The 22,742-nt window shown below is 35.3% G+C and overlaps 1 protein-coding gene and 2 pseudogenes across 3 annotated transcripts; all 3 read left to right on the plus strand.

The window, feature by feature from the left end:
• Positions 1–7,985: 7,985 nt before the first annotated feature.
• LOC113276333 lies at positions 7,986–10,550 on the plus strand (annotated as a pseudogene).
• Positions 10,551–10,639: 89 nt separating this feature from the next.
• Positions 10,640–15,500, plus strand: LOC113276334 (non-functional NADPH-dependent codeinone reductase 2-like). Of its 3 annotated transcripts, none has more exons than XM_026525922.1 (8): positions 10,640–11,045; positions 11,292–11,541; positions 11,696–12,363; positions 12,759–12,856; positions 12,949–12,990; positions 13,088–13,178; positions 13,540–13,774; positions 15,246–15,500. In XM_026525922.1, the coding sequence occupies exons 1-3, from the start codon at positions 10,732–10,734 to the stop codon at positions 11,975–11,977; spliced, it is 846 nt and encodes a 281-aa protein (XP_026381707.1). In that variant the 5' UTR covers positions 10,640–10,731; the 3' UTR covers positions 11,978–12,363; positions 12,759–12,856; positions 12,949–12,990; positions 13,088–13,178; positions 13,540–13,774; positions 15,246–15,500. The 3 variants fall into 3 exon arrangements, with proteins under 3 accessions (XP_026381707.1, XP_026381708.1, XP_026381709.1); XM_026525923.1 differs by having other exon boundaries at positions 13,552–13,774; positions 15,246–15,399; XM_026525924.1 differs by lacking the exons at positions 12,759–12,856; positions 12,949–12,990; positions 13,088–13,178; positions 13,540–13,774 and having other exon boundaries at positions 15,246–15,399.
• A 3,133-nt stretch (positions 15,501–18,633) lies between these two features.
• On the plus strand, positions 18,634–20,645 carry LOC113276338 (annotated as a pseudogene).
• The last annotated feature ends 2,097 nt before the right edge of the window (positions 20,646–22,742 follow it).

Below are 22,742 nucleotides of genomic sequence, written 5' to 3' on the forward strand. Positions count from 1 at the left end.
CAGTCCTATCCTGGACACATGTTTCGACCCATGCCCATGCGCGTGTACCAAGCACCAAGTCCGTGTCTACTTGAAATTATTTTTTGCAAGTTTTTAACTTGATAAATAATTTATTTAAGAGTTTTCTTTATGGAAAAAATTCCTTTTTTGTGTTTAATTGTTTCACAAGAAAAAAAACTCGTTTTATAAGAAAAAACCTAAACCTAACTTGATTTGCAAGTTAATTTTCCTATAAATACAACTCGAAAATCTCTTTTCAAAACACACAAGCAGCGACCATCTCAAGGTTTACTTTTCTTCATCTTCTTGCTTTTATTTTCGTGCGGCGTTTTACTTCCATCCCTGTTGCTGAGTTTCAGAGTGGGTAACTTGTATTGTGCTAATACAAGTTATATCGGGCAGTCTTATCCTGGACACATGTTTCGACCCATGCCCATGCGCGTCTACCAAGCACCAAGTCCGTGTCTACTTGAAATTATTTTTTGCAATTTTTTAACTTGATAAATAATTTATTTAAGAGTTTTATTTATGGAAAAAATTCCTTTTTTGTGTTTAATTGTTTTACAAGAAACAAAACTCGTTTTATAAGAAAAACCTAAACCTAACTTGATTTGCAAGTTCATTTTCCTATAAATACAACTCGAAAATTTCTTTTCAAAACACACAAGCAGCGACCATCTCTAGGTCTACTTACTTCATCTTCTTGTTTTTATTTTCGTGCGGCGTTTTACTTCCATTCCCGTTGCTGAATTTAAGAGTGGGTAACTTGTATTGTGCTAATACAAGTTATATCGGGCAGTCTTATCCTGGACACATGTTTTGACCCATGCCCATGCGCGTGTACCAAGCAACAAGTTCGTGTCTACTTGAAAATATTTTTTGCAAGTTTTTAACTTGATAAATAATTTATTTAAGAGTTTTATTAATGGAAAATTTTTTTTTCTGTGTTTAATTGTTTTATAAGAAACAGAACTCGTTTTATAAGAAAAAAACTAAACCTAACTTGATTTGCAAGTTAATTTACCTATAAATACCACTCGAAAATCTCTTTTCAAACCACACAAGCAGCGACCATCTCTAGGTCTACTATTCTTCATCTTCTTGCTTTTATTTTCGTGCGATGTTTTACTTCCATCCCCGTTGCTGAGTTTAAGAGTGGGTAACTTTTATTGTGCTAATACAAGTTATATCGGGCAGTCTTATCCTGGACACATGTTTCGACCCATGCCCATGCGCGTGTACCAAGCACCAAGTCCGTGTCTACTTGAAATTATTTTTTGCAGGTTTTTAACTAGATAAATAATTTATTTAAGAGTTTTATTTATGGAAAAAATTCCTTTTTTGTGTTTAATTGTTTACAAGAAACAACACTCGTTTTAGAAGAAAAAACCTAAACCTAACTTGATTTGCAACTTAATTTTCCAATAAATACAACTCGAAAATCTCTTTTCAAAACACACAAACATCGACTATCTCTAGGTCTACTTTTCTTCATCTTCTTGCTTTTATTTTCGTGCGGCGTTTTACTTCCATCCCCGTTGCTGAGTTTAAGATTGGGTAACTTGTATTGTGCTAATAAAAGTTATATCGGGCAGTCTTATCCTGGGCGCATGTTTCGACCCATGCCCATGCGCGTGTACCAAGCACCAAGTCCGTGTCTAATTGAAATTATTTTGCAAGTTTTTAACTTGATAAATAATTTATTTAAGAGTTTTATTTATGGAAAAAATTCCTTTTTTGTGTTTAATTGTTTTACAAGTAACAAAACTCATTTTATAAGAAAAAACCTAAACCTAACTTGATTTGCAAGTTAATTTTCCTATAAATACAACTCGAAAATGTCTTTTCAAAACACACAAGCAGCGACCATCTCTAGGTCTACTTTTCTTCATCTTCTTGCTTTTATTTTCGTGCGGCGTTTTACTTCCATCCCCGTTGCTGAGTTTAAGAGTGGGTAACTTGTATTGTGCTAATACAAGTTATATCGGGCAGTCTTATCCTGGACACATGTTTCGACCCATGCCCATGCGTGTGTACCAAGCACCAAGTCCGTGTCTACTTGAAATTATTTTTTGCAAGTTTTTAACTTGATAAATAATTTATTTAAGAGTTTTATTTATGAAAAAAAAAATTTTCTGTGTTTAATTGTTTTACAAGAAACAAAACTCGTTTTATAAGAAAAAAACTAAACCTAACTCTATTTGCAAGTTAATTTTCCTATAAATACAACTCGAAAATCTCTTTTCAAAACACACAAGCAACGACCATCTCTAGGTCTACTTTTCTTCATCTTCTTGCTTTTATTTTCGTGCGATGTTTTACTTCCATCCCCGTTGCTGAGTTTAAGAGTGGGTAACTTGTATTGTGCTAATACAAGTTATATCGGGCAGTCTTATCCTGGACACATGTTTCGACCCATGCCCATGCGCGTGTACCAAGCACCAAGTCCGTGTCTACTTGAAATTATTTTTTGCAAGTTTTTAACTAGATAAATAATTTATTTAAGAGTTTTATTTATGGAAAAAATTCCTTTTTTGTGTTTAATTGTTTACAAGAAACAACACTCGTTTTAGAAGAAAAAACCTAAACCTAACTTGATTTGCAACTTAATTTTCCTATAAATACAACTCGAAAATCTCTTTTCAAAACACACAAACATCGACCATCTCTAGGTCTACTTTTCTTCATCTTCTTGCTTTTATTTTCGTGCGGCGTTTTACTTCCATCCCCGTTGCTGAGTTTATGATTGGGAAACTTGTATTGTGCTAATACAAGTTATATCGGGCAGTCTTATCCTGGGCACATATTTCGACCCATCCCCATGCGCGTGTACCAAGCACCAAGTCCGTGTCTAATTGAAATTATTTTGCAAGATTTTAACTTGATAAATAATTTATTTAAGAGTTTTATTTATGGAAAAAATTCATTTTTTGTGTTTAATTGTTTTACAAGTAACAAAACTCATTTTATAAGAAAAAACCTAAACCTAACTTGATTTGCAAGTTAATTTTCCTATAAATACAAGTCGAAAATCTCTTTTCAAAACACACAAGCAGCGACCATCTCTAGGTCTACTTTTCTTCATCTTCTTGCTTTTATTTTCGTGCGGCGTTTTACTTCCATCCCCGTTGCTGAGTTTAAGAGTGGGTAACTTGATTTGTGCTAATACAAGTTATATCGGGCAGTCTTATCCTAGACACATGTTTCGATCCATGCGCGTGTACCAAGCACAAGTCCGTGTCTACTTGAAATTATTTTTTGCAAGTTTTTAACTTGATAAATAATTTATTTAAGAGTTTTATTTATGGAAAAAAATCCTTTTTTGTGTTTAATTGTTTTACAAGAAACAAAACTCGTTTTATAAGAAAAAACCTAAACCTAACTTGATTTGCAAATTAATTTTCCTATAAATACAACTCGAAAATCTCTTTTCAAAACACACAAGCAGCGACCATCTCTAGGTCTACTTTTCTTCATCTTCTTGCTTTTATTTTCGTGCGGCGTTTTACTTTCATCCCCGTTGCTGAGTTTAAGAGTGGGTAACTTGTATTGTGCTAATACAAGTTATATCGGGAAGTCTTATCCTGGACACATGTTTCGACCCATGCCCATGCGCGTGTACCAAGCACCAAGTCTATGTCTACTTGAAATTATTTTTTGCAAGTTTTTAACTTGATAAATAATTTTTTTAAGAGTTTTATTTATGGAAAAAATTCCTTTTTTGTGTTTAATTGTTTCACAAGAAACATAACTCGTTTTATAAGAAAAAACCTAAACCTAACTTGATTTGCAAGTTAATTTTCCTATAAATACAACTCGAAAATCTCTTTTCAAAACACACAAGCAGCGACCATCTCTAGGTTTACTTTTCTTCATCTTCTTGCTTTTATTTTCGTGCGGCGTTTTACTTCCATCCCCGTTGCTGAGTTTAAGAGTGGGTAACTTGTATTGTGTGCTAATACAAGTTATATCGGGCAGTCTTATCCTGGACACATGTTTCGACCAATGCCCATGTGCGTGTACCAAGCACCAAGTCCGTGTCTACTTGAAATTATTTTTGGCAAGTTTTTAACTTGATAAATAATTTATTTAAGAGTTTTATTTATGAAAAAAAAAATTCTGTGTTTAATTGTTTTACAAGAAACAAAACTCGTTTTATATGAAAAAAACTAAACTTAACTTGATTTGCAAGTTAATTTTCCTATAAATACAACTCGAAAATCTCTTTTCAAAACACACAAGCAGCGACCATCTCTAGGTCTACTTTTCTTCATCTTCTTGCTTTTATTTTCGTGCGATGTTTTACTTCCATCCCCGTTGCTGAGTTTAAGAGTGGGTAACTTGTATTGTGCTAATACAAGTTATATCGGGCAGTCTTATCCTGGACACATGTTTCGACCCATGCCCATGCGCGTGTACCAAGCACCAAGTCCGTGTCTACTTGAAATTATTTTTTGCAAGTTTTTAACTAGATAAATAATTTATTTAAGAGTTTTATTTATGGAAAAAATTCCTTTTTTGTGTTTAATTGTTTACAAGAAACAACACTCGTTTTAGAAGAAAAAACCTAAACCTAACTTGATTTGCAACTTAATTTTCCTATAAATACAACTCGAAAATCTCTTTTCAAAACACACAAACATCGACCATCTCTAGTTCTACTTTTCTTCATCTTCTTGCTTTTATTTTCGTGCGGCGTTTTACTTCCATCCCCGTTGCTGAGTTTAAGATTGGGTAACTTGTATTGTGCTAATACAAGTTATATCGGGCAGTCTTATCCTGGACACATGTTTCGACCCATTCCCATGCGCGTGTACCAAGCACCAAGTCCGTGTCTAATTGAAATTATTTTGCAAGTTTTTAACTTGATAAATAATTTATTTAAGAGTTTTATTTATGGAAAAAATTCCTTTTTTGTGTTTAATTGTTTTACAAGTAACAAAACTCATTTTATAAGAAAAAACCTAAACCTAACTTGATTTGCAAGTTAATTTTCCTATAAATACAACTCGAAAATCTCTTTTCAAAACACACAAGAAGAGACCATCTCTAGGTCTACTTTTCTTCATCTTCTTGCTTTTATTTTCGTGCGGCGTTTTACTTCCATCCCCGTTGCTGAGTTTTAGAGTGGGTAACTTGTATTGTGCTAATACAAGTTATATCGGGCAGTGTTATCCTAGACACATGTTTCGATCCATGCGCGTGTACCAAGCACAAGTCCGTGTCTACTTGAAATTATTTTTTGCAAGTTTTTAACTTGATAAATAATTTATTTAAGAGTTTTATTTATGAAAAAAATTCCTTTTTTGTGTTTAATTGTTTTACAAGAAACAAAACTCGTTTTATAAGAAAAAACCTAAACCTAACTTGATTTGCAAATTAATTTTCCTATAAATACAACTCGAAAATATCTTTTCAAAACACACAAGCAGCGACCAAATCTAGGTCTACTTTTCTTCATCTTCTTGCTTTTATTTTCGTGCGGCGTTTTACTTCCATCCCCGTTGCTGAGTTTAAGAGTGGGTAACTTGTATTGTGCTAATACAAGTTATATCGGGCAGTCTTATCCTGGACACATGTTTTGACCCATGCCCATGCGCGTGTACCAAGCACCAAGTCCGTGTCTACTTGAAATTATTTTTTGCAAGTTTTTAACTTGATAAATAATTTATTTAAGAGTTTTATTTATGGAAAAAATTCTTTTTTTGTGTTTAATTTTTTTACAAGAAACAAAACTCGTTTTATAAGAAAAAACCTAAACCTAACTTGATTTGCAAGTTAATTTTCCTATAAATACAACTCGAAAATCTCTTTTCAAAACACACAAGCAGCGACCATCTCTAGGTCTACTTTTCTTCATCTTCTTGCTTTTATTTTAGTTAGGCGTTTAACTTCCTTCCCCGTTGCTGAGTTTAAGAGTGGGTAACTTGTATTGTGCTAATACATGTTATATTGGGCAGTCTTATCCTGGACACATGTTTTGACCCATGCCCATGCGCGTGTACCAAGCACCAAGTCCGTGTCTACTTGAAATTATTTTTTGCAAATTTTTAACTTGATAAATAATTTATTTAAGAGTTTTATTTAATGAAAAAATTCTTTTTTTGTGCTTAATTGTTTTACAAGAAACAAAACTCGTTTTATAAGAAAAACCTAAACCTAACTTGATTTGCAAGTTAATTTTCCTATAAATACAACTCGAAAATCTCTTTTCAAAACACACAAGCAGCGACCATCTCTAGGTCTACTTTTCTTCATCTTCTTGCTTTTATTTTCGTGCGGCGGTTTACTTCCATCCCCGTTGATGAGTTAAGAGTGGGTAACTTGTATTGTGCTAATATAAGTTATATCGGGCAGTCTTATCCTGGACACATGTTTCGATCCATGCCCATGCGCGTGTACCAAGCACCAAGTCCGTGTCTACTTGAAATTATTTTTTCCAAGTTTAACTTGATAAATAATTTATTTAAGAGTTTTATTTATGGAAAAAATTCTTTTTTTGTGTTTAATTGTTTTACAAGAAACAAAACTCGTTTTATAAGAAAAAACCTAAACCTAACTTGATTTGCAAGTTAATTTTCCTATAAATACAACTCGAAAATCTCTTTTCAAAACACACAAGCAGCGACCATCTCTAGGTCTACCTTTCTTCATCTTCTTGCTTTTATTTTCGTGCGGCGTTTTACTTCCATCCACGTTGCTGAGTTTAAGAGTGGGTAACTTGTATTGTGCTAATACAAGTTATATCGGGCAGTCTTATCCTGGACACATCTTCGCACGTTGGGGTTTAGCATTACTTTAGAGTATACCCGCGAACTAATGTGTTAAGGACAGCTTGTTGAACCTGTGACTCTGCCCTCATCAATTTGTTCGTGGTAGAGTTCTTTGATACGGTTATTTATATTTATTGTTTGATACATCTGACGTTTCTTCTATTGTTGCAAGACTCCAACATAAGAATATTGTTGATTTCATCTATTTTACGGTATTGATAAGGAGCTCTCTTTGGAAGGTGGAATCCAGTTTGGCAAAACTTGAAACTGAGGGAATTTTGCAAGGCTAAAGGTATCGTTGTCACTGCCTACTCACCTTTGGGAGCTAGCGGAACCCCGTGGGGATCTAATGCAGTCAAAGAGGCACTGGAGTTGCACGAAATCGCGAGAGGTTTAGGAAAAACTCATGCTCAGGTAATGGATTTCATTCTTGTTTCTTAAAATTAGCATCATTTGTGCAACGCAATATTTAGCATCAAGTGCACTGCATTTGCTCCGCTAAAGAAATTTCAAACGTATTTTCTATCACTTCTTGAGTTATATTATGTGAAAACCTTGAAATCTAGCTTGCACGAGTAGTTACTAGTTCGTAGCTGACAGTTTATCTTCATGTGTGTAGGTTTGTCTTGGATGGGTGAGCAAGGAGTGAGTTTGCTAGTCAAGAGCTTCAATGAACAACGGATGAAAGAGAACCTAATGATCTTTGACTGGGAACTGACCAGAGATGATTTGGTCAAGATCAGCAAAATTCCACAGCGTAGAGGACTACCAGGTGATCTGTTTGTTTCAGAACTTGAAGGGGCACCCTTCAAGACTATCGAAGAGTTCTGGGATGGAGAAGTTTGATTAAGGGATGATTCTCTTTCTCTGGTATCTCCTTACATAAGGGCACAGCACCAAGAATGATTTCGCTTGTAGCAGGAATGTAAAACTAACTTTTAATAAAAATGTCCTGAAGATTGATTTGTGGAACAGCTTTAGATTGATTAATTCTGTTATCTATACAACGTCTCATTTCGAGAATTTAAGCTCTCAGAGTACTATCGAAAAAAGTCTAGGAATGCCTAAGCCTCTTTCGTTAACAAGCTTTGGATAAACTTTTTTTCCTCAGCCTCATAGGCCAGTTTCCAAAAAATAAAAAAATTAGGTGTAAAGATATGCTGACTAAAGTTCAGATAAAATGTCTTTTTGCATCAATATGTATGATGAAACAATGTCAGAAGGTGTAGGGGTGTTATTGTCTTGAGATCAAGAAATTCACATGAAGTAATTCAGGTGTAAAATGTGATAACGGTTTGGTGGTTAGAGATAATTTGGCCGTTTCTCCTCCATTTTGTCTATTTTGGTAGGTTGCAAGAACTAATTCAATCCAAGCAAACAAGCATCAAATGATACCCAATTCAATAGATGAGATAGCCACCTTATCTGTTTCTAAGCAAGTACTAAACAGAGAGAGAGAGAGACTTCGAGAGACGGAAGGATGGAGAAGGTTAATGCCTGCAGTAATATTGAGTTCCGGAAGTGTGATGCCGGTATTAGGTATGGGCACTGCTGCATACCCATTTGTTGATTCAAAAAGAAGGGAAATTGGCGATTTTGAATGCTATCAAGACTGGTTACAGACATTTTGATACAGCTTCGGTTTATCAGTTTGAAGAGTTTCTTGGTGAAGCTATAGCTGAAGCACTTCAACTTGGTTTAATAAAATCTCGAGACGAACTCTTTATCACTTCTAAGCTCTGGCCCTGTGATGCTCATCCTGACCGTGTCATCCCCGCACTTCAGAACTCTCTAAGGTACCATATCCTTATCCTACTTGTTTCAGTTGTGTTCAAAGAGATACAAAGGGCATATATATAGATTCACATGTTATCTCTTAAATTTTCCCACCTGCGTATAAAATTTCCAAAGGAAACACTCTTAATTTGGTATACATAGATGCCTAGGGGTAAAACGTTGCCATGTGAATCACTCCCGTCTAAAAAGTCTACTATTCTGCTCTTTAGTCTTCCCATATAGCAGTTCGAATAGTTAAAGGGAGCCTTCATTTTGTTACTTTCTAGACATGTTACAGAGGAATAACTTTCTATTTTTGTTTCACATATAGTCAGTGTATCTTTATAACACAAGTAACGACAATGATAAATGATTGAGTGTGATCGAATGTAAGTTCTTTTACAGGAACCTGAAGTTGGAGTACCTTGATCTATATCTGATACACTTCCCAATAAGCGCGAAAGCAGCTGCAGGGCTTGTGTTTCCACTGCCAAAGGATGCCTTGCTTACAATGGATTACAAGTCTGTTTGGGAAGCTATGGAAGAGTGTCAAAAACTTGGTCTTACAAAGTCAATTGGTGTCAGCAACTTCTCTTGTAAGAAGCTTCAAACCATTTTGGACATTGCTAACATCCCTCCAGCTGTTAACCAAGTAAGCTCTCATTTTATCTTTTCCCGCTTCTTTAACCATGTTGTTGCATTAACCGCATGTTGTATATATCGATGTAAAATCGATTCAACAGGTGGAGATGAACCCAGTTTGGCAGAACTTGAAACTGAGGGACTTTTGCAAGGCTAACGGTATCATTCTCACTGCCTACTCACCTTTAGGAGGCCAAGGAGCCCCGTGGGGGTCTAATTCAGTCTACGAAGCCCAAGTTCTGCACGAAATTGCTGAGGCTAAAGGGAAAACTCACGCACAGGTTTCGTACCGGTCTTCCCCTATATACTCTATAGTATAAAACTTAGTACATTATATCGTGGTGTTTCATTTCGTATTAAATAAACAAAATTTTGGTTGGACGAATATCTTATGGAGAGAATTTATTTATGGTCTTAAAGGACTAGGCGGTGACTTAATCGGAAAACGGGTCATTTGTCCAGATATTTATAAAACATCGTTCAAATGGACTGAGTAAAAATTAGTATGGGTGAAATGGATATTAAAAAAATAGCAAGAATGAAACTGAATTCATCCTGATTTAAATTTTAAAAAATAGTAAGGATGAAACTGGATGCATCCTGATGTAAATTAAATATAAGAAAAAATATTTAAAAATGGGTAGGTTGAAACTGCTTACATCTTGTCTTTTTTATATTTTTGTTCATTTAAACAGTATCAAAATCTAAATGTCCTTTTCACCCAGAAATTGTTGATTTTGGTCTTCTTAACCAATTTTGTGTAACTTAATTTGACTGCGTGAGTTTCAGGTTTGTCTGAGATGGGTATACGAGCAAGGAGTGAGCTTGCTAGTGAAGAGCTTCAATGAGCACAGGATGAAGGAAAACATGATGATTTTCGATTGGGCACTCAGTGTAGATGAACTGGAAAAGATAAGCAAAATCCCACAAAGTAGAGGACTCTCAGGTGATGTTTTTGTCTCGGAACTTGAAGCGGCCCCTTTCAAGACTCTCCAAGAATTCTGGGACGGAGAGGTTTGATTCGACGCAGTTTTTCTATAGGTCCATCTTCAGGTTATCCAAGTTCAAACAGAACATTTTGCCTCACTGCACAACAACAAAAAAAGAAAAATGTAAACCGTGTGAAATGGCTCTATTGGGAGAGGGTCGTGTAGATATCTGCTTGGGGACTTTGGTTACAAATCACAACCGATACGTATTTCCACATTTTCAGACGTGTTTGTGATCCAACAAATCCAACTTGTCCTTGGATGAATCCCCTTGTCTATATATGGCTGTTTCAATTCATATGTCTTATCTACTGAAACATTATGTTTTCTCCTTGACTTGAATGGGCATAATTCATGTAGATTAATATAAAGTATGACTCCACCACAAATGCTGATGAACATGACTCTGTCCTCTCTTCTATTTGTCTAATAATTTTTTTTTTCCTACTTATCAATCTCTTTGCATCTACAAACAGACGATCAAGTATCATACAAATATCATTTTTGAGCTGAAAAGTTGCATTTGATACGTTGTGCATCTTAACACAGAGATGGAGACTGTAATTCCTAAGGTCACATTGAGTTCTGGAAGTGAGATGCCCATATTGGGAATGGGCACAGCTTCTTTCCCGGTTGCTGATCCAGTAGAAGCAAAAGCCGCAATTTTGAATGCTATCAATTTTGGTTATAGACACTTTGATACGGCTTCTGCCTACAGGTCTGAAGAGTTCCTCGGTGAAGCTATTGCTGAAGCTCTTCAACTTGGATTGATCCAATCTCGAGACCAACTTTTTATCACTTCCAAGTTATGGTGCACTGATGCTCACCCTCACCTTGTTGTCCCTGCTCTACAGAAGTCTCTCAGGTATCCTATGTAATTCCATCAAAGTTGGTTTTTTTTTTAAGGTAGCCTTTCTGGAGATCAAAAATCTTCAGGCATTGTTAACTTCATTTTAAGCCAGATAATTATCATTTGTGCCTGAGGTAAACAAAAAAAAAGTAAATGATACATACGTACCAAAGGTCATAAGATCCCCCCTTCATTATCTAATAAGGTCATAATTAAATCAATCAAGTAACTTTTTTTTTGTTTGCTTGAATCTATTTGTAGGAATCTTAAGTTGGAGTACCTTGATTTATATCTAATACACTTTCCAGTGAGCTTGAAGCCTGGGAGTGGGAAGTACGAGTATCCTATAAAAAAGGAAAATCTCCTTCCCGTGGGCTACAAATCTGTATGGGCAGCAACGGAACAGTGTCAGATATCTGGTCTTACAAAGTCAATTGGTGTCAGCAACTTCTCTTGCAAGAAGCTTCAGATTATCTTGGACACTGCTAACATCCCTCCTGCTGTTAATCAAGTAAGTTTTCATCTCTCAATGGCCCTCTAACCACGTGTCATATCAAACTGATGTTTTGGATTTGTCGATGCAATGTTATCAAAACCAAGTCTTTCATTTATTAGTTTCTTTCTTCTAATCGCTTTATTGAAAATGATCGTTATGTTACTGGAAGGTGGAAATGAACCCGCTTTGGCAAAACTTGAAACTGAGGGAGTTCTGCAAAACCAAGGATATCTTTGTCAGTGGTTACTCACCTTTGGGAGCCAGTGGAACCCCATGGGGATCTACTGGAGTCAAAGACCCACAGGTTCTGCATGAGATTGCTCAAGCAAGAAGGAAAACTCATGCTCAAGTGTTGATTCTGTTCTTAATTTATGATTCTAAAGTATTTAAAAAAGATCCAGTTTCAGTAGTTTTTCTAAGTTTCCTGTATTTCTCTCTGATATGTACATAATACATTTTTCCCGTGTTTCCGAGTACGTGTTGTTAAGTTTGTCATTTTACAATGTAGGAATTACCCATAGGTACTAGTTTAGTGATACTAATTAGTGGCAGGTCCATCCACTAAAACCCAGTAAGCATAGGTCCATAATTAAAAGAAAACATGAAACTGGACCTAATTTTTTAAGCCTAGGTCTTGTACACGTGCGAGACACATGTGACGTATTATCATAATTCCCAAAACACCCCGCACTATATAAAAACGGATAGAGACGTTCGTTTCTTTTTCATTCTCTCAATTTATGTTTTCAAAGAAGAGCTCTGCAAGTGAAGATTATTTGAGGTCCTTGTTCGATTCGTGAGTTCGATTCATGAGTTCGAGCTCTGCAAGTGTAATCGGTAGGTGGATTTTTTGTTATTCCGATATTCATGCTTGATTTTTTAATTTTTTTACTTCGATTTTGATAAAAATCCTTCAGATCTAGATAGAAAGTCATGTTTTATGTTCATTTCATTAGTAGATCTAATGTTTTAATTCCATTTTGTTGGTCTTTGGTTTGTTTTTAGTTTGCTTTTGTGTATTAATCATCAATACGTATATGATGTACTGGTGGTTTTTGATGAAAATAGTGCAGATCTAGTTATAAAATCATGTTTTACGTTCGTTTCGTTTGTAGATCTGGTATTTTAGTTTCATTTTGATGGCTTTTGGTTTGGTTTCAGTTTGGTTTTGTGTATTAACCATCAGTACGTATATGACGTACTGTTAATCTGTGTTTACTATGCATCTATAGGTTTGGTTTCAGTTTTTTAAGAGAAGAGCTTTGTTATACCAGAAGCTTTCTATGAAATTTCAGCTTTATCCGGCGAGAATAGCAGAAAGCCTTGCAAGGTAATATGATTATTCCGCAACCAGTTTTGGTTAGATAGATATTTAGATAAATGATTTCAAATCTTCTAAAGGAAATTGCATGCTACTCTCAGATCTAAGATGGTGCTGTGCATGACAAACAAACTAGCTGCTAAGTAAGCAAATCATCTTTGGTTGAGGTTTATTAACAATAGTTAGTAGCTTATTTATTTTTTGTGATACTGAGGTTTTTCTACCTCTAAATTTTTGTAGGATTTTTCCAAGCTGCAGTGAAGCAGCAACTTTCTACAAGTTTCAAAGAAAAGTGTGAAAATGAAGTGGAGAATAGAAGGATCTCCAAATTGTAAGTTTCCAAGGCACCAATTGCAGGGTGGTTGATAAAAATGTCTTAATTTTTGTTAGAATAAATTTTCTTAGCACTCAATTAACAATTAAAAGATAAATTGGGTGGACTATGCAACATGTGATGCGATGATATATGTTTGCCTTCATTATACATGTTGGTAAAAGGTCATATCCATATGATTGAATCAGATAAAAATGTTTTCATTTTTCCTAGAACGAATTTTGGAAGCACTCAATGAAAAAACATGGTGTGGTGAGTTGGTGCTGCTTCCATCTGTTGGTAATCAGTTTTCTGGTTGTACATTTAGGATTTGATATCTTTTGTGTTCTAACATCATTACTGTTCTCATATGTTCTAGGATATATGACAGGTGATCAAGAGGAGCCAAGTAGCGCACAAGTGAAAGATCCAATCCAATTTGTAAAGGACCTCCAAGAAGGAAAGAAGATTCAAGATCTCAACCCAACAGAGATAGCTGGGTCATTAATCCTACAGCTGAGAATTGTCATTCACCCCTTGTATAGAAATGATATTTTAAAGAGTTGCCTCTAACTTTCCCATTTAGCTCAATTCTGGCGCTTCAACGCATAACGGTAACAACATTAAACTTTTACCCCGTGCGCAATAATGATAGTGATCTGTAGTTCTAACTTCTGCTTGGTTCTTATGTAAAAATGATAATTCGTTAGAAGGGTTTAAAAATTGTTGTTTACTTATGGTTTTCAGCAAATCAGGATTCACTTAGCTTAAGAAGTTAAGCTGGGTTGGTAACAACCCTGATTGAGGTCTGGTTTAAGGTCTAGTTGTGTACTTAAGAAGTTTTAGTAGTAATCAGCTGCCATGTATAGACATTGAGTTGTCCCTCTATCTCGTAATGGACAAGGCTTAAACATAGCAAGATCTCTTTACTAGGTATAAAAGCAAAAGATCTCAATTCTCCCCAATGCAAACATTATGGAAATAGAAGCTAGAAGTCCGAATAAAAAGCCTAGATCTAAAATCCAAATGGGTGACTACACACGTTGAATTGCTGCTGTCTGCAGCGCACGGAGAACTGGATTATGTTGAAAGTATGATCAGTGAAATCAAATTGCTACCGTAGGTAGTGATTCGCCGGTGCTTCCTATAATCTACTTATAAATACTAGTTATAGTTTCAATTCAGCTTCTACACTGTGGAATAAAATTGAATTGTGAATTTTTCTTGTTTTAGTCTGTTTTTAAGTTTGAATTGTGAGATTGGTTTGGTTTCAGTTATTTACAGTGTTTTTTTGATATGAATTGACAGTACATATATGGCTTACTCTTCTGATTTTGTTTTATTCGAAGTTTTTCCAGTTTTTTTTGTTCGATCCATGAGTATGTATGTATAATACTGAAGTGTTGTCATGTTTTTTAGTCTTATCCGTCAGTACATATACGAAATACTGTAATATTTGTTTCGATCCTCTTATTTTTCATAGATCTATTACCTATTCTTGTCATGCAGTTGATTTATTGTTCATGAATCTTCAGTACATATGTCGCATACTGATAGGAAATGCTATTTGGATGTGCTTTGTCTCATTTTTTAGTCTTATCCGTCAGTACATATACAAAATACTATAATATCTGTTTCGATCCTCTTATTTTTCATAGTTCTGTCACCTATTCTTGTCATGCAATTGAGTTTGGCCACTTCTTTGACATGAAGTTCAGTTTTTAGTTCATGACTCCGCAGTACGTATATGTCAAACTGATATAAACTTCTTCTAATTCTGTTTTATTCACAATTTTGCTACTTCTTTTGGTTTGATCCATGAGTACGTATGTGAGATACTAAAATATGTGCTTTGATTCGGTTATATTCATGGATTCATCACTTCTTGACATGCAATTGAGTTTTTAGTTTATGAATCTGCAGTACGTATATGACGTACTGATAGAAACTTCTTTTGATTCTGTTTTGTTCATAGTTTTGCCACTTTTTTTTTGTTTGACCCATGAGTACGTGTGCGAAATACTGAAATAGATGGTAGCTTTGTTGATGTGTTTTAATATTGTTATATTCTGATCACATTTACAGGTTCCATATGTCCAACGGATACACACTCTATATGTAAGCAGTGCGGTAGATATATACTCAGATTTGTAAGTAGTGCAGCAGATATGTACTCAGATTTGTAAAAAGTGCAGCAGATATGTACTCAAATTTTAAGCATGGTGGCAGATATGTACTCAAATTTGTAACACAAATTTAGCAGATATGTACTCAAATTTGTGGTATTTTATATGTTTTAATTAAATTTGGACCTCCCGATAAATAAAATCTCGATTTGGTAGAATTATGTTATTTCACACATATTTAACCAGTAGGGTATATTAGTCATTTCCATGTTTTCAAAAAACTTTGGACCCTAGGATAAGAATAAAATCCGGTTGGACCCTCCTATAAATAATCTTATGGGCTTAGGAACAAACAAGAAATTTTCCTTTTACAATTCAAAATCAATTGGCAACAAGTGGAGTGACTCAAGCTCACTATAGAGTGAATTGGCTTGATACCCACTTTATAATGACCCTGGGTTGCACCAGTTAACGCCAATTGATCTTGAGTTGAATGTCTACAAAGCTTAGCATATCCGGTGGTCTTAAGATTTGGTTCGGAAGATGTCCTGTAAAAAGCTTAAGGTCTTGCACAAGCAGTTAGTAGTTTACTTTTACTTTGTGTGTTCAGGTCTGTCTTAGATGGGTATACGAGCAAGGAGTGGGTTTGCTAGTGAAAAGCTTCAACGAACAAAGGATGAAGGAGAATCTGATAATTTTTGATTGGCATCTGGATGAAAATGACTTGGTAAAGATCAACAAACTTCCCCAATGCAGAGGTCACCCAAGTGATCTTGCTGTCTCGGAACTTCCAGGAGCTCCGTTTAAGATTGTTGAAGAACTATGGGATGGAGAGGTTTGATTTGCATGGTGTTCCCTCCTTACATCACTTCTCTCACTTCCTCAAGAATCCGCTTAAGCAGCACCAAGCTCAACAACACAATGTTTCGTCAGTTAAATTACGGAAAATGGGTCATTTGTCCAAATATTTTTAAAACATGGTTCTAATGGACGAGTAAAAATTATTACGGGTGAAATGGACAAAATTTTTTTTGCAAGGATGAAACTGAATTCATCCTGGCTTAAATTTAAAAAATAGCAAGGATGAAACTGGATGCATTCTGATGTAAATTAAAAATACGGAAAATGGGTCATTTGTCCAAATATTTTTAAATCACGGTTCAAATGGACGAGTAAAAAATAGTTTGGGTGAAATGGCCAAAAAAAAATAGTAAGGATGAATCTGATTTCATCTTAGCTTAAATTTAAAAAATAGAAAGGATGAAACTTGATACATCCTGTGTAAATTTAAAATAAGAAAAAATATTTGAAAATGGGCACGATGAAACTGGTTACATCCTGCCTATTTTTACATTTTTGTCCATTTAAACAGTATCAAAATCTAACTGTCCATTTCACCTAGGAATTGTTGATTTTGGTCTTTTTAACCAATTTTGTGTTAAAAATAAGGAAACGTGTTTGAAAATGGGTAGGATGAAACTATTTATATCCTGGCTATTTTAACATTTTTGTCCATTTAAACAGTATCAAAACCTAGATGTCTTTTTCACCCAAAAACTGTTGATTTTGATTTTTTTAACCAATTTTGTGGTTAAATTACTAGTTGTTGGTTGGAGATGGCTTTGATCTTCTGCGTCAGGATTGTTTGGCATTGTTTCTTTGTTTGTTGCACTAATTTAGTGCTTGTTGTTCTTGCTTTCTTTTTTCTTTTAAAATTAAATCATAACTTTTTTGGTTAATGACTACATTTTGCCTTAAATTTAGTCATTCGTAATTGTTTTATCAAATGATCTACATTTTGTCTCAAATTTACATGTTGCTTTTAGTCCAGGACACAACAGATCCATTTTGTGCAGAATATCAAAAGTGTAATTGAGAAATGTGGATTTTACTGATTAGAGTTAGAAATCATTTCACATATAGAAATTTAGATTTAGAGAATAATGAATAATGTCATACCTGCAAAGACATTGAGTTCTGGAAATATAGATAAGCAAGCAGTGATAGACAGCATTTAGTTATGTTTTTTATACTCTCTCTGTTCTTTTATAATAGGCTGGTTTTGTTTTTAGAGAAAAAATTAAGGAAATTAAGTGAACTAATCATTGGAAGTGGTCTTCATGACACTTGTCAATAAAAGAAGTGAAGTGCAATAGTTCTCATGACACTTGTCAGCAAAAGAAATAAAGAGAAATAGTCCACATGAAACTTGTCATCAAAAGAAGTTAAGAGAAAGTGGTCTCACAAAAATTAAAGTAATATTTAACTTTCCCAATTAGGAAACCAGACTACTTTTCTAAAACACTTATTTATAAAAACCAGCCTATTAAAAAAGAACGGAAGGAGTATATGACTTCTCTGAAATGTAATTTTATTTGTTTTTCTGTGTTGCAGACTAAATCATATTGTAAACTGGGAGATTTTGTTTTTATCCTTCATATTAACTTCAGATGTAAAAATCTTCACTAGTCAACTTAAGTTCTAGTCATTTCGTGGCTGACGCAGTTGCACACATATCAGGCTATTATTCATCTAAACAATGACGTTTCCCCTGACGAAACCTAGAATAGCTGTAAAGATACCTTAATTGTTATCCTTAATTTAATACAGTAATCTTCTATTCAAAACAAAGACTTTATCAACTACATTTGTTTAAGATGCAGTTAAAGCTGGTTTAATGGAAGCTAGCTGTGGGAGTGTTTCTGAATGGGTATTAAGCTGGTTTAATGGAAGTAATAGTGATATTAGTGAACGATTGTTATTCACCTGTATGATTGGTGCTTGGATCATATGGAAAGACATGTGTGAGAAGATTTTCCAGGGAGTTAATCTAAACTCTATTTCTATGGCCAATAGGATACAATATCATTTAAGTGCTCATTTGCATGAAAATTTAATTTGTGGTCCGTATAATACTTATAATGCCAAGTCTAATTGGTTACCACCTGCACAAGGCATTGCTAAATTTAATGTTGACACTTCTTTCGATTGTGATACTAATCAAAATGGCATTGGTGTTGTTTTACGTGATCATGCAGGCAACTGCGATGGGATCAAAGAGAATTTCAAACATGGAGTCCTGAATCCAGAGCAAGGAGAGTGTCTAGCTGTACGAGATGCTCTTTTATGGGCTAAAGAGATGAACCTGGATGATATGCAAGTTGAGTCTGATGCTCAAGTAGTAATAAAAACTGTTACAGAAGACCCATGGATAGCTCATTGGAAAAACATAAACTTAGTTAGAGAGATTAAACATTTAAGTTTTCTTTTCAATTCCTGCAATTATACTTTTGTTCCTAGAGATGATAATCAAGTAGCTAACTCCATGGCAAAAAGAATTCGAGTTTCAGCTACTCATTTGATTAAATTTGACAATTTTGGGAATGAACTTTGTGATCTTTTAGCCCAAGATCAAAACTCTCATTCTGATTAAATCAATAAATTCATTTCAGTATCAAAAAAACTACATTTGTTTAAGGTAAATGGCTTTACTCTTTTTTTTTCTTAACCTGCTACCACTACAGCTCTTTGAGTATTTACTTATATAAGTACTACACAACAAGAAGTAATGTACATGTACAATTTGTTTGGCAAGGAGAGACACAGAAAAGACATGGAAAGTGGTGATGTACCTGTAATAAATTTAAGTTCCAGCAGGGGGATGCCAATTTTAGGTATGGGAACGGCTGAAAACCTTCTCGAAGGATCCGAAAGAGTGAAGTCAGCGCTTGTCAAAGCGATTGAGGTTGGTTATAGACATTTCGATACAGCCTCCATGTACCAAACTGAAGAATCTCTAGGTGAAGCTGTAGCCGAAGCACTTCAACTTGGCCTAATCAAATCCCGAGATGAACTTTTCATCACTTCCAAGCTCTGGTGCACCGATGCTCACCCTGAGCGTGTTCTCCTCGCACTTCAGAATTCTCTGAGGTAAGCTTTCTGCAAGTTGAACCCTAGACTTGTGTGCAAACCCTTGCATAGCTACGGCTACACATGAAACAGCTATCAAAATATTAAAATTGTAGACTGATTGCCAAGAGAATAACAAATTAGAGTTCGAAAGTTCCCTGGGGAAGAATTCTGCTTTCTTAAATAGTAATATGCTGATATAAGATTATTGTATATGTTGAATTTTGTTTTATATGATATAGGAATCTTAAATTGGAGTATCTGGATCTATCCTGATACACTATCCAGTAAGCTTGAAGCCAGGGAAGATTGTGCCAAATGTACAAAAGGATGAATTACTTCCAATGGACTACAAATCTGTATGGGCAGCCAAGGAAGAGTGCCAGAAGCTTGGCCTCACCAAGTCAATAGGCGTCAGCAACTTTTCCTGCAACATTCTTCAAGAGTTAATGGCCACAGCGACCATCCCTCCTGCTGTAAATCAAGTGAGTATAACTTCGTTACTACTTCATGGTTTTTGATAGATACAAGTATATCTCTAATGTGTACCGTATCTGACATCAAAGCACAAATAGACTATGTTACTCATATCTGCTTAGCAAAAAAAAAAATGTTACTTATATCTAAATTTCTAACATTTTGCACACCACAACTTTCACATAGAATTCTCTTATAATTTGATTTGCACCTCCAATGATTAAGGTGGAGATGAACCCAATGTGGCAGCAAAAGAAACTCAGGGAGTACTGTAAGGCCAACAATATCTTGGTTACTGCATACTCGCCTTTGGGAGCCAAAGGAACCTTCTGGGGATCCAACGCAGTTATTGACTCTGAGGTACTAAATAAGATTGCCTTGGCCAGGGGAAAATCTCTTGCTCAGGTTGGTACGATTTCGCAATATATTCCATGATATAGTATTTGCACTATAATATTACATGTGCATGCCCTCTTTATGCAAAGTAAATATTAGACGGTATTTTATTTGTTCAGGTTAGTCTGAGATGGGTTTACGAGCAAGGTGTGAGTCTTTTGGTGAAAAGTTACAACGAAGAGAGGATCAAAGAGAACCTGAAGATATTCGATTGGGAACTGACAGCGGAAGACCTGAACACAATGAGTGAGCTCCCACAACGAAGAATAGCAATTGCGGATGTTCTTATATCAGCCAATGGGCCGTTCAAGTCTTTAGAAGAGCTCTGGGATTACGACCTTTGAAACACGATCCTTCATTTGTAGTCGAAAATAAAAAGCTTAACTGGCAAAGTACACCTGTATATTTTGTAGCTCTAGGAGAGCAGCAGTTCCAACGAGTACTTCACTCACTAGCTTCCTCCTTGGATGCTGTTCTCAAAGTCAAACAAGAATATTGTCAGAGTTAGCACAAAATGTTACAATGTCTCAAATCTTCCAATAGAAACAAAAATGTAAAATTTGCCTAGTGATCCAAATTCTGTCTCGTGGCACAAAATTTGTAAACCACCACTTTCATCAATCCTCCGTTTGTTTCTTCCACTTAATGGTAGACAAAGAAAGATGTTTGGAAGGAGGAAATACCCTAGTTTGACAAAACATAACGGAAGTGTAAACTATGTAATTGGGTAGTTTTTACTGATAGGAAAGGTTAAATTAGAGTTACGGTATGGCGCATCTTACCTAATCTGTCTACCACGAAATTCTCTTAGGCTAACTCCTATGGGCTAGATATCTAGCAGCTAGATTGGTCATCCACGTTAGATAGGGCAACCTCCTAAGTATTATGGGCTAGATATCTAGCAGTTAGATTGGTCATCCACGTCATCTGGGACCACTATAGAACGTTGTTTGGTTCAGCGCTGAGCGCTGTTTGGTTCAGCGTTTTAAATCTCAGCCGTTAGATCATAAAATTTATCTCCCAACGGTTCCGCATTAAAAACACTTTTTGAGTGCTGAACCATTCAGCATTTCAATCTCGCTGCTAGTTGAACTTCGAGCACTTGCTAGGAGAGAGAACTATCCAATACTAGTATTAACATTTTTCCCACACTTTTTTCATAATTTGCAACACTTTTTAGCCACCCTAACAGTTCAATCTGCCCCATAGAGGTTAGCCTTAAATTTCTTCCATAGACCAAATTCCTTTTGATACCTACGGATACTTTTTCAATAATGCAGTTTTGTCTTTTTGCTCTTTATACGAAGGAAAGTCAAATTCTGGTAGGGCATAGACTCAATTTCAAAGGATTTTTGTGGATTGGACAATTTGTAGGAAAAGTGACGATGTCCCTGAGAGGACCCTGTTTTGTTGTCATTTCGTTATATTCCCTCAGAGTTCAGACTTCAGAACACTTCCTCCTTCATTGCTGACGTAGTTGCATGCGTATGTGCGTATTATGATACTTTTGTCTCATCTAGTGGGCGATGGCGTCGAGTGACGTCGACGAGAAAACCTGTGGGTCTATGCTTAAGGAAAAGCACGTGCTACAACAATAAAGCTAATTCATTGTAAACTTCATTGTAAACTTCAAATGGATAGATTAGTGGTGCCTTGTTTGACATCATAGCCCCATTCTCAGAACTACGCGGGCCGATACATTGGCAACTGGCAAGAGAAAGCACCAGGCCAATTCTTAACTCCTTTCTGCGCAGGTTCACTCACTTGAGCACAGGCAGCACCTTAACGTATTACAAAGACTAATATTGTGACAACGTCTCATTCTGACGTAAATATTTTATTATTAATTTACTAATATTTCCATCAAAAGAAAGAGAATGCTGTGGATTGTGGAACAAGGCCATCAATCAAAAGAAAGAGAAGGCTCTAATTTTAATCGGCAAATGTCCCTGCTTTATTTTCTGTGTTTTCATTGCTGGTATGTCACCTTAATAGCATTTTAAGGTAAACATCCAAATTTTTGTAAATGCCACACAGCTACATATTTAACTATTCAGGACGACAAACACAACTTAAAATAGTGACAGGCAACCCTTGTTCTGTATGTAGCCACTACATAGTGGTGACATATTCCAGCGATTCACAACCACAATCCAGTAGTCAGGCCTTCACCGGTGATAAAATGAAAATATAAATATTTAGTCATGCAAAAAAGGGCTTATATATACACTAGGTCTTGGCAAACAACCTTATTATAGGGGCGACAAGGTTGGACAGCATTCCAATAGGACAAAAAGGGTCATTACATGATCAATCAAGGTGTCTCTTATCAAAAAATTGGAAATGACAAATCAACCCTCATAATAACCTAGTTTAGTGATGATAATCAAATTTAATGTTAATAATTAATTTCACTTTTATTAACTCAAAATCAAAACAAAATCACATTTTAGAGTTTAAGAGAAAAAAAAAAGTTGGAGATGGTAGAGAAGTTTTAACCCAAAGTGAAGGTCAATCTCAATGAATTGAAGAAATTAACCAACAAAGTGAAAACCCAATGCCTGAAAATGACAAGGTATACTTCTAAATTAGTCTCAACTAGCTTTTTGTTGCTCAAATACGTAAAAATAAATTCAATTTTTTACATTTTCAGAGCTAATTACGGTTGCTATTT

This window comes from Papaver somniferum, chromosome 4 (genome assembly GCF_003573695.1).
Source record: "Papaver somniferum cultivar HN1 chromosome 4, ASM357369v1, whole genome shotgun sequence".
In the NCBI taxonomy this organism is placed as follows: Eukaryota; Viridiplantae; Streptophyta; class Magnoliopsida; order Ranunculales; family Papaveraceae; genus Papaver; species Papaver somniferum.